An 11,630-nucleotide genomic window follows, 5' to 3' on the forward strand; every position below is an offset into this window, starting at 1 on the left:
TTTGTGTGATGAGTTAAAATGCTTTGACATGTCAAACAGAGACAGACCATCCAATCAGACATGAAATAACTGCTGCTGATGGAGGACATACAGAAACTTTCAACCTTATCATAGAATTTCATGGGACATCAGCTGCTTTCACTTTTCTTGATATTATGCAAAGAACACAACAACATTAAACAGATTTTAATAGCTAGTAAAACAGTCAGTGTGATGTAAAAAGTATTTTCCTGCATGAAAGGATCGCAGACATACTTGTACTCGACTCATCGGACCAGCATTTATTTATCAGAACAGCTTTACATTAATCCTGAGGTAGAGAACAGGTCAAACAGCAGCCTGTCAGTGTGCTCGCTGTGGATGTTTCACTCCTGAACCACAGTGGAGACACAAGCTGATGGTCTCAGTCAGGCTGACACTAACAGGCTTCATGTTTGACGGTCAGAGGTTCATGTGTCTCACCTCTGTCAGATCTCTGTCCTTTGGTCACATTCACATAAGCAGCTGGTTTCCCATCACAGTAGTACAGTCCAGAGTCAGCAGGCTCAGCTTCTCTTATTGTTAATGTTTTGTCTCTACGGGAAAAATACATCCTTCCTTCATTTATTTCTCCAGAGTCTCGTCTCCATGTTGGACCAGCTGATCCTCCAACATCACCAGGACATTTCAGTAAGATGCTGTCTCTCTCTTCAACACGGCGTCTTATTGTTCCTGTGAATAACAAATGAATGTGTGACTACAAACTAAGATGCATTTTGTATAACGGACGAACACAAATTTTCTCATGTTGTTAGTTTCTTTTCAAAATCTAATTCTCAGAGAAACACTGTGCAGTAAAGCTTCAGCACACACTGTTGTGTTAGTGTTACTGTGTTTAGTTGGTGACACAGTTTTATTATTGCTCTTTTTTTTTTTTTTTTTTTTTTTTTTTTTTCCTTAAATGACATCAGAAACAGCAGTATGCGACATTACGTGATGGCAGAGCTTCAGTTCATCCTTTGTCATTTTTTTTTTTTTTTTTTTTTTTAATAAATAGGACAGGGGGAATGAATGAGAGAAAGAGGGGGAGAGAAAGAAAGAAAACCAAAGGGGAGAAGAGACGGTGAGAAGGGGGGGAAGAGAGAGAAAAAAAAAAAGAACTCCTGGGTCACCTGTATGGAGAAAAAAAAAACAAACAAACAAAAACAAACAGAGGAGACAGCAAACAACAAAGAGCAACATAATAATAGAGAAAACAAAGCACCATCACAATAAACTAGCTAGTCATAGATATCAATATTTACTAAATAATAAACGATATTGTGCAGCACGCAAGATAGACAGCGCACAGTGTGCTTTGAGGCAGCAGCCAAGAAAGCTTTAGTCCGCGTCTGTGAATACCCATGTGTGCATACCTGTGTGGATCAGCATGCTTGCATTCCAAAGGTTTCTCCATGTAATGATCTGCTAGGGAGTGTGGGGGGGCCACAGCCCCGTCCTCCAGGGTGTGAAGCGGGTATGGAGGAGATCAAAACTCCAGACATCCAGAGGCCCCCAGAACACAAGAGACCATGGAAGACCAACAGAGGGGCAGCCACGCCACTGTTCCAGTAAGAGCTGAGGAGAGTCCCAGATGAGGGCTCGCCCAGCAGCCGCGGAGCAGAAGTCAGGGGGAGTTGCAGTGACGCGCCCGTGAGCTCCGCCGGCCCCCAGCTGCGCCTGAGTGACCGAGCCCCAGGCCGAGAGGCCAGGGGCACCCCACCTCCAAAGGGGCCCGAGCGAGCCCCAGGCCCCAGGCCCCGATAAGCGGCCGCCAAGGAGTGAGCCGGTGTGTACCTGGACGCCCACCCCCAGACACAAAGAACCACCAACACACCGACACCTGAGGGAGTCCGCCACCGGCAGGGGAAGTGGTGGTGGGTGGAGATAGGCCTCCAAACCTTGGAGGGCCTGAGATGTCCCCAGAGAGGTGGCGTCTGATACCCAACCTGACATATAGACACAGACATACAGGCACACACAGACACAAACATCCATTCCCACCCTCATGCTCTCATATGCACTTACTCCACACTCAACCAACGTGGAGACAGACATAAAGAGACGCTGTACACACGATCACACTCCCCAAGCGTACTCTACAAACCGGGTCTAGGTACCCTTGTCCCTGGAGGGGGGAATTGCACCCAGACCCAGGTGGTGTTACCCTTTTCCCTGCGGTGGGGAGAGGCAGACCACCCCGACTCCGCAGCAGCAGGGAGGCCCCACACTCCAGACCGCAGTCGGACGGCCAACTCCTCCTACTAGCCCTCCCGCTCCAGCAGGCCGCAGAGAACGGGGGTGGGAGAAGACTCCAAACCTCCCTCCACCCGCTCATTGTAGTGTTGATGCATATGTGTTCTAAGGTGTAATTAAAACCCAGGAGGGCATGGAGCTACCTGCCAAGGAGCAGCAGGTAAGCGCATGGTCCCTCCTGCTAGCCCTCAATGTCTACGTGTATTTAAAATTGAGAGGTGGGCAACGACGTCAGGGGTGAGGTGTACACCCTGATGGTGATTTGGACTCTGTGATTGTGCCCACCCCCAAGATCCTATATGTATGTGTAATGAGAGTGTGAATAATGTGAATGTCTAAGTTGTGGGATAAAATTGAGGCAGAGGCAGCCAGAAGGGGACAGGGGGGGGGGGGGGGGGGGGTAGCCTCCTCTGCACCCTGGTGACATACCCCCACTCCAAGGCCCTGCATGTGTGGGTGGTTGTGGAGGAGCGGGAAGAGGGAGGCAGCTGGAGATGGGAGGCAGGGAGGGAGGCAGCTCTTAATGATCGCCATGTGTTACACAGCTGTTATTGCAGCTAATACAAGACAGATCAGAAAACTGTTCACTGTTACAGAGGACAGTGAAATGTGTTTTATGGTAACATGTAAAACTTTTCATGTCTGTGTTTCGTGGCTGATGCAGGACTTCTGTATGAAAGCTCTTTGGCTACATCAGACAGGAGTTATGGGAGTTAATGCTACACAGAGGCGTCTCCAAAATCCAAACCAATACACACCAGCCACATGGAAAACAGGAATGTCAAATGTTGTACTGGGATTGGCCCTTATTTGTAATGATTATTGTCGCAGAGTTACTTTAATATTTGATGTGGTACTTTGTATTTTTACATTAAAAAGTTAACTTTATGTTAACCATGCTGACCACAGATGTGCTTGCAGTTAAAAACACGAGAGGTCAAAAAGCTAAACTAGTTCAGGGTTGTGTGGCAGCCTGTCACAGCTGACACAGACCAACAACCACCAGCACTCACACCTACGGCCAAGTTAGAGTCAGGACTTAACCTAAACTGTGCACGACTCTGCACTGTGGGAGGAACACAGAGGACCATGTGAGCACGTGAAGAGCTCGACAACTCCACACTGAAAGGCCTCAGACGGCCCGTGGATCTGACCCCACGGTTAGCCACAGTGCTAACAACCACACTGGTCTCATTTAAGACTAAAAATCACATTTTCAGCAGACATGCATGATTTTAAACAGGAAGGTAATAAAGTTTGATGTTACCTGATGGGATCACTGTCAGCTCCACAGCTGCTTCATGGTCACAGAAGTATCTGCCAGAGTCTGAGGGAGCAGCTCTGAGGATGATCAGAGACCCGTCAGCCCACGAATCATATCGTTTCTGTGGATCATTGATGTGTTTTATGTTTCTTTCTCCATCAACAGTGAGTATGTCAGCTGTGCTTCCTCCACTCTCTCTGCTCCACCTCACTCCACCCTGTAGATAGTAAGGACAGCGCACAGTGAGCTGCGTCCCCTCTGTAACTACTTCACGGGTTAAACCTGCAAAACAAATAAAAAAATGAGCAAATAAAATGTATGTGTGGAAATAAAAGTTACAAAGAAAACAGAAATCTGAAAGGATGATAGAAAGATAATCAAAGTCAGGATATGATGATGATATTTCATTATAAAAACTAAAATAAAAAACTGTTCATAAAAATTCTTTGGTCAAAATAATTTGTTAAACAAATGAAGGATTTACGATAGAAATTTGTCTTCATGAAGTGTTTGTTAGTTTGAGCTACACTGACACCATAACTCGACTTCCTGTGGTCGTGTGTCTGCTTCACACTCTGAACTCGTTTCCTATAATCGTGTGAAATCCCTGAAACTACAAACACCAACACAAATGCACATGTGTGAAAACTATAAAGTATATCAGACATTAATGCAAAGTGTCCCACCTGCTGTGGTATGACCGCTCAGAGCGCAGGCTAACAGGCAGCAGTAGATGTTCACCCACATCCTGACAGGCTGAAGTGTCTGAACTCACAGTGACCACAGTCTGTGTTTGAACAGAGAACAGGAAGTCAGCGCCTCTGTGAACACGCCTGCTCTTCTATTTCTGAGGTTCTGTGGTCAGAGAACAGACGCTCGCTACAGTATAATAATCTGTTACACAGGTTTTAAAAAATGCAGTGAAAGAAAGTCAAGATTTAAAACGTTTCACAAACAGCCGCAGTACAAGAAAGCAGGGAGCAGTGACCAGTAGAAAACCAGCACATTGAAATATGGTGCACATGATTTATTTCCTTCCTGAAGCAGACGAGGGTGGAGGTGGAGTTAGTGGTACAAATGAGTTTGTAAATGAGATTAATAATCTTTTTCCTGTTTCTTGATTCAGGTTTTGTTGTTTGGTCTTATTTCTTGATGGTCGAGACTAACGAGGTTTTACAGGTGTGTGTAAAATATATAAAACCAGTGAGATTTTGACAACTGGAGATTTCTAAGATGGTACAATGGAGATGCCAGAAGATATGGTTACATTTATTTAATTATTTATTATGAAATGTGTGTGACTCATTTGACGGATGAATGTATTGCAAAGATACTGCCCCTCTCCACAGTTTTATGTTTTTTATTTGTTTAGCGTTCTTGCTTTATGCATTCAGTTCTTTATTACTGCATTTGTGACACATACTGTGCTCACTGGCAATCCAGCTGGAATATTTTGGTCCCATGGGTGACGCTCATGCAGGCACTGAAACAGGCAGCTTTGGGGTCCTGTTTGTGTGTTTTAGTGCACAGACAGCCGCAGAGAGCAGCTGCACTAAACTGAAGGGCTTGTGTTTGGTATTTGCAGTTGCAGAGCAAAAGAGCGAGTAAAGAAATGACTCTAAAGTCATGCACAGCTGGAAGTGTCATTTGTCCAAGTGTGCAACAAATTACACATCTTTTTAATTTACATTCCTGTAGATGGTTTTCTTTGTGACTCCTGTCTGTGAAGAGTCTGTGTAAACATGAGTGCATGAGATCTGCTGCTAATGTGGTCTGTAAGTGTCGACTATTTTTACACCAGAGTAGATGAAACCACTGCACTGTCACATTTGTTTCTCACTCTGTGAAGTTCCAGAAGACGGGTTTTTTTCTACTGTATGTCGAGTGGAATCTACTCACAGTCGTCAGGACTGAGTTTGGAATTACACTTTGCAAACAATATCACGTCGCACTGTCACCACTTCCACGGCATTCCGGAGGACATAATAAGAACTCCAGGGTCTCTGTGGTTGGTTCTTCCCAGTGGCATCCAAGAGGAGAAGTAAACAAAGGACACAAGAGCGTGGCTGCAGGGCGGCCACGCTAGCAAAGAAACAACCACTTAAGCCACCGCTTCTGAGTATTTTGCTCTCCAACGTCAGGTCCATAACCAACAAAATAGATGAACTGAGACTGCAGCCAACAGTAGCATTATACTACGCACAGAGGCTTGGCTGCAGCCATCAGCTCCGGACTCAGCGGCCTGTGGGGAAACCCAGAGATCACCGGCCTTCCATGACACGCTCCTGCACAGGTATTAAAGTTGCAAATACAAAAAAGCTAAACTAAGGTAATTTTATTTTGCAATAGTGAATACAAATGAGGTTTTAGACCAACTCTGCATCCATCAGAACTTTGTTTAAAGTTTAAATGCTTCAACAGAAAACCCTCTCCCCAGCTGTCTGTACAGACAAACACAGACAACATGCATCTAATGGTGACACAGTGAGGAACTGGAAACTTGCACCAGCAAAACATCACAGCATGAAAATAAAAATAAAGACGGTGGCTTCTTATGTTTCCTTCTTACCTAACAAGAAATTCACGTCACATTTAGACCTCATGTTTTGATGGTAACAACAAAATTATTGCTTTTATCTAAATAATTTTGTTGCAGGTTACAGGCCACTACTCACCTACCAGGTAAAGAGGTTACTGATACACAGGTAGTTGCCTGCTGTAGCTGGCAAGCTAACATGTACATATAAGCAACTATTCAGGCTTTGGGTTAGCAAACAGCTAACACATGCAAACATGGTATGGGACAGAAAGTCATTGTTCCTTATGTTTTATTGGGAATACGTTAAGTTCTCATGTTGTTATTATTAGTTGGGATTTAGTTTGTTTCATGCGTCTCCTGATTTACGAGTCTTTTCCTGTCCTCTGTGTGGTCTGTCTTGTCCTCAGTGTTTACTCTGAGTTATGCCTGTGCCTTAGTCTCTCCACGTCTTCCATGTTCTAACTGTCAAGCGTCTGTGGTCGTGTTGCTTCACGGCCCACCATATCCCAGAATTCATAGCGCGGCCCAGCCAAACTCCAGTTTCCAACAATGGCGGCCGCTACTAAGTTTTAAAATTACTCTTATTAATCTTTCTGGGTCACAAAATAAACTTTTAACATATTTTCAGGCGAGAATCTGTGTAAACTTCAAAGATCTGCTCGGTTTATCAAGATATCGCATATTTGCAAAAGCGCTCCGACGTTTTCGGAGACGTCTGTGACCCACCAGCTCGATAGCTGACCGGGAGGTCAAGGGTCACTAGAGCAGAGAGAGCAGTGGACCCCCGGCTTCATCGTTTTCAGACCCACCGCTGTCTTTCACTACTCAGGTTAAACATGACATATAAGTCACTTGGATAATTGGAAAATGTTATTGTCTGGCTTTTTTCTGTTTTATTTGTTCGTGAGTAAATTGGTTTGGCTGAGAACAAAGTTATTCGATTATTAGATTAAATCAAACTTTATTAATCCATCAGGTGGGTTCCTCCGGGGTTTTCACACAGCTGAATAAACGTCAAACTGAAAACTGATTAAACAGAAGTGTGAGAGAGTTGAGAATTTACACCAGTGTTATATTTTAGATATCAAGGAGCAGACGGCTGAGTTTATTAAACTCCACCGACACAGCGGTGACGCAGATCTGAAGGCTGGACCGTCCCATTTCACAGCCTCGTACCTCCAGCCTTCTCGGTCTTTGAAGGACCCGGCCCACGTAGACCGCGAAGGTCCTCCGAAGGATGCAGCCGACGTTTTGGGACACGGCTCATGTTCAGTGTGTTTAGTTTTTCCCTGAGGCGTCTTGATCATTTGTGTCAGCTGTGCCTCCCCAGGTGTTCCCACTGCCCTCATCACCCTTCTGTGTATTTAAGTCCTTTGTCGTCCTCGTTCAGTGTCGGGTCGCCTGTTTCTCCACGTCGAGTCACGTCAGCGTGCAGAGTTTTGTTGCAGCTGTTCAGGTTAGGGTTCATGCTCATGTTTGGATTATTTCTCGCCTACGTTTTGCACATGCCTGTTCAGTTTCATGTTGGTATTTGGCCAAATAAACAGCTCACTTTTCAAAGTCAGCAGAGAAATCAACTTTCTTTCTAAAACATTCACTGGATATTTTCAGAGTTATAATATCAGGTAACAGTTAGATGATCAAAACTGTCATATGATTTGTAAAATAAAAAATAAACATGCAAAAGACTTAAATATATAAAATCTAAAGAAATTAAGATTTACTGATAGAAAATACAATCATTCACACAGTCCTGTCACTGTAAATATGATCATTTAAACAAAATAATGCAGCTGTTATTTAAAGTGCACAACATGCCTGATATAACTGTTGTTAAATATCTATTTTATGTTTTTACAGCAGCTTTAAAAATTGCTTTTACAGGTGTCTCTCAGGTGAGCCGTGCAGGTGGTGGCTGCTATTTGCAGATGCTTTATCCAGTGGTTCTAATGGTCTGTGACGGAGCTGTGGATAAAGAAAATACAACAATAACAACAGGAGTGTTTGTATATTTACATACAAATAAATACGTATTTGTAAAATATATGTGTATGTAGAGCGTGATTATATATTATATTGGATATTTTTATGTTGTATTGGTGAAGTTGTGATATATTTGGGCTTTATGTTGACTTTGAAGATGAAAATGTTGTTGTTTAACATTGGTGTCGTCACACTGTGTCAAGCCTGTGTGACTTTTCTATTTTTTCTTTTATTCTACTTTCTCTGTTTTAATGCTCAATGATAAATGTTTTTGGAGCCTCAATAAATCATTAATTTCAATAAATAAATAAATAAATGGAAGAGAGCGAGTCAGGAAAACCTGCATATAAAAGAAAAACAAAGACTAACTGCAGAAATCGTAAGATGACGCAAAACTATGTTCGTTTAAATGCTTAAACATTTAAACTTATCACTTTATAAAATAATAAATAATGAATAAAATCCACGTCTCAGTGGGAACTATAGCAACACTGTAATGCAGTGCAAGGTAGTCAAAGTATTTCTCACCATTTTCAGCCTTTAACCTGACGTCATCTATTATGTAATGATAGACGTGCTCTTTTCTTTCACTTCCTGCCAAAGTGAACAAAACCTGAATGTTAGTGATCGACTCCAAGAGAGGCGTGAGCGAGAGGACAGAGGAGGGAATCTGGACACATCATCGCAGCTTCTATGTTGCAAACGAAGCATTGAAAAGGTGTTTTAATTACATATCCTAATAATATTCTCTCTGTCAGCAGTCTTAAATAATCAGGCCCCATCTTATCTTAATGACCTTGTAGTACCATATCACCCTATTAGAGCACTTGGCTCTCGCTCTGCAGGCCTACTTGTTGTTCCTAGAGTATTTAAAAGTAGAATGGGAGGCAGAGCCTTCAGTTTTCAGGCCCCTCTTCTGTGGAACCAGCTTCCAGTTTGGATTCAGGAGACAGACACTATCTCTACTTTCAAGATTAGGCTTCAAACTTTCCTTTTTGCTAAAGCATATAGTTAGGGCTGGACCAGGTGACCCTGAATCCTCCCTTAGTTATGCTGCAATAGACGTAGGCTGCCGGGGATTCCCATGATGCACTGGGTGTTTCTTCTTCACTATGTGTTAACAGACCTCTCTGCATTGAATCATATCTGTTATTAACCTCTGTCTCTCTTCCACAGCATGTCTTTATCCTGTCTTCCTTCTCTCACCCCAACCAATCACAGCAGATGGCCCCGCCCCTCCCTGAGCCTGGTTCTGCTGGAGGTTTCTTCCTGTTAAAAGGGAGTTTTTCCTTCCCACTGTCACTAAAGTGCTGCTCATAGGGGGTCATATGATTGTTGGGTTTTCTCTGTATGTATTATTGTAGGGTCTACCTTACAGTACAAAGCAGTTTGTTGTGATTTGGCTCTGTATAAATAAAACTGAATTAAAGAAGTACGTGTTACATTCTGTGAAATAATTGTGTTTATCACTGGATCTAAAAATTCTCCCGTTCGTGTGTCTCAGGCTTTCTTCACCTTGTTTGTTCGACCCGCTCCTCGCTGGGTAAAAAACAGATGCAACGATGATGATGATGATGATGCAGATGAATGAAGCAGCTGTTCCATAAATCAACCCAAGAAGCAGCTGCTGGTCTTCAGAGGAAAGGAAGAGAAAACAAAAGAGCATTTTTAAAAGTGATGAACTGTCGAGAGCTGAGACCCAGTCTGTGGTGGGACAGTCAAGCTTGTACACGTCATCATCATAACTTTAGATTTTGGTTTTCAGAGAAATACTCTAACGTGTATTGTTCTATATTATCACAGCGTGTGACAGCTTTAGTTACAAATTAAGATCAAACAGATTAAAATCTCTGACATCATTCTCTTTGAACTGGGCATAAAACAGCTGGTGTTGTGGTGGCAGAGACTCGCTTTACTCTGATTATGTTTAATAATCTGTGAAACTTTGTGATTTCAGTGATACCTGAGTTTGTGGGTGGTGCTGATGTTGCGTTTGCTGGAAAGGGTGTAGAAGCTGATTGTCCTGTAAAATGATGAGATTAATCAAGTTAACTGAATTCACTCATGTTACTTAATCTTGGTTAAACTTTGACCCTGCTGTGCCATCTATGTGCAGGACTGTTATTTAACCCATTAAAGTGATGGAGGTGTGCGCTCGTGCTGTTTAATTCCCACAGGCCCTGAAGAGAACCTGATCTTTGAAAACAGACACAAACAGAACAACAGTGACAAAGTGTGACGTTACCTGGAGAGATCACCGTCAGCTGCACCGCTGGTTTGTTATTACACAGGTATCTCCCAGAGTCTGACGCAGCAGGCCTCAGGATGATCAGCCACTTATCAGCTGATGACATGAATCGTGTGTCATTGATGAGTCTTCTCTCGCTGTTACCATCAGCGGTGAGTATGTCAACTATCCTTCCTTTGTTCTCTCTGCTCCACGTCACCGTACCCTCCACAGGGAGAGGACAGCGCAGGGTGACGGACTCCTTGTTTCTGATGATATCATGTTTGATTCCTGCAAGAGACATATATACATTATATATACTGTATATATGTACCTACACTGGCTCTTGCTTTGTCTTGAAAGATGCTTTTAAAACAACTGTGTGATCCCGAAGTTAAACCCAAACTCAACTTTGACCCTGAACACATCTCTACTGAGCTTAATAGATTTTCTTTTCCAGTCAAATATCTCAAATATTCCCAAGGTGTAAATGGGTTTGAAGTCTGCTGTATTTCATGTTGAGATCAACATATAGAAATACACCGGTTAATACTGACATGTAAAAAACGGCTGCTGGATTATCTGAATGAAACTCTGAGATGTTCTTACCTGCTGTGATGTTACAGCCCAGAAAAAAGGCAAAGAGGCAGCAGCAGATATTCACTCTCATCATGGTCACGACTCGGACATCTGCAGAAGGTTGACCAGCATTTATCTCTGCTGGAAGAGGAACTCAGCTGATCCTCCCGTACAGGCCGGCCTTCTTTTGTGGTTGATGAGCACTGATGAAGTTCCTGTTAGAGCTCAGTATGAAATCATATTTCTCATCATGTAAGACCTACATCCAAGGACGCTTCCATTTTTAGTTTCCTGACCACTGACTCGTAACAAAGGGAGTTTTTAGAAAAAGCTGTTTATGGAAAAACTGAAGAAATGACTGTGATGACAATCTAAACATAGAAAGTTAAAGGAAATAAATGAAAACACATTTTGTGTCACACCAACATCAAGTTAAGACGGTAATCGGTGGAAAAACGTGTCACTGCGGCGCCATGGCGAGGCTCGTGACGAATGACTGAGCTGTTATCATGTAGCATCATCATGACTTTGAAGTCTGATCTCAGAGAGCTTTTAACAAAGTTTCAGAGCATCGTGACAACAAACACTTTGAATACTGTAAATTTGTTCAAGGATCTTTGTTTCTGAGCCTCGTATGGAGCCACAGTGGAGACACTGGCTGATACAGCATGTGACTGTCCAGAGTTTCACTGGACAGAAGACTTTCTCTGATGGGAAGCAGATCGGCTGAGACGCATAAGAAAAAGGCGATGAAAACCAAAAAG

At 43.1% G+C, this 11,630-nt stretch overlaps 1 protein-coding gene across 1 annotated transcript in view; it reads right to left on the minus strand.

Annotated features, from left to right (window-relative positions):
* Positions 1 to 11,097, minus strand: part of LOC146682345 (uncharacterized) — a 15,103-nt gene extending 4,006 nt beyond the window's left edge. The window contains exons 1-8 of the mRNA XM_085446927.1: positions 10,897 to 11,097; positions 10,306 to 10,578; positions 10,024 to 10,083; positions 9,576 to 9,692; positions 4,225 to 4,308; positions 3,542 to 3,820; positions 3,290 to 3,340; positions 463 to 711 (exon numbers count right to left, since the gene is read on the minus strand). Of these exons, the coding sequence (XP_085303053.1) occupies positions 463 to 711; positions 3,290 to 3,340; positions 3,542 to 3,820; positions 4,225 to 4,308; positions 9,576 to 9,692; positions 10,024 to 10,083; positions 10,306 to 10,578; positions 10,897 to 10,960 (1,177 nt within the window). The 5' untranslated portion in view covers positions 10,961 to 11,097. The remainder of the gene's footprint in view (positions 1 to 462; positions 712 to 3,289; positions 3,341 to 3,541; positions 3,821 to 4,224; positions 4,309 to 9,575; positions 9,693 to 10,023; positions 10,084 to 10,305; positions 10,579 to 10,896) is intronic.
* Between the last annotated feature and the right edge of the window lie 533 nt (positions 11,098 to 11,630).

The sequence above is a fragment of the Copadichromis virginalis genome, linkage group LG22, assembly GCF_057382275.1.
Source record: "Copadichromis virginalis isolate Kocher_CV1m ecotype Utaka linkage group LG22, C_Virginalis_male_GT1.1, whole genome shotgun sequence".
Lineage (NCBI taxonomy): Eukaryota > Metazoa > Chordata > Actinopteri > Cichliformes > Cichlidae > Copadichromis > Copadichromis virginalis.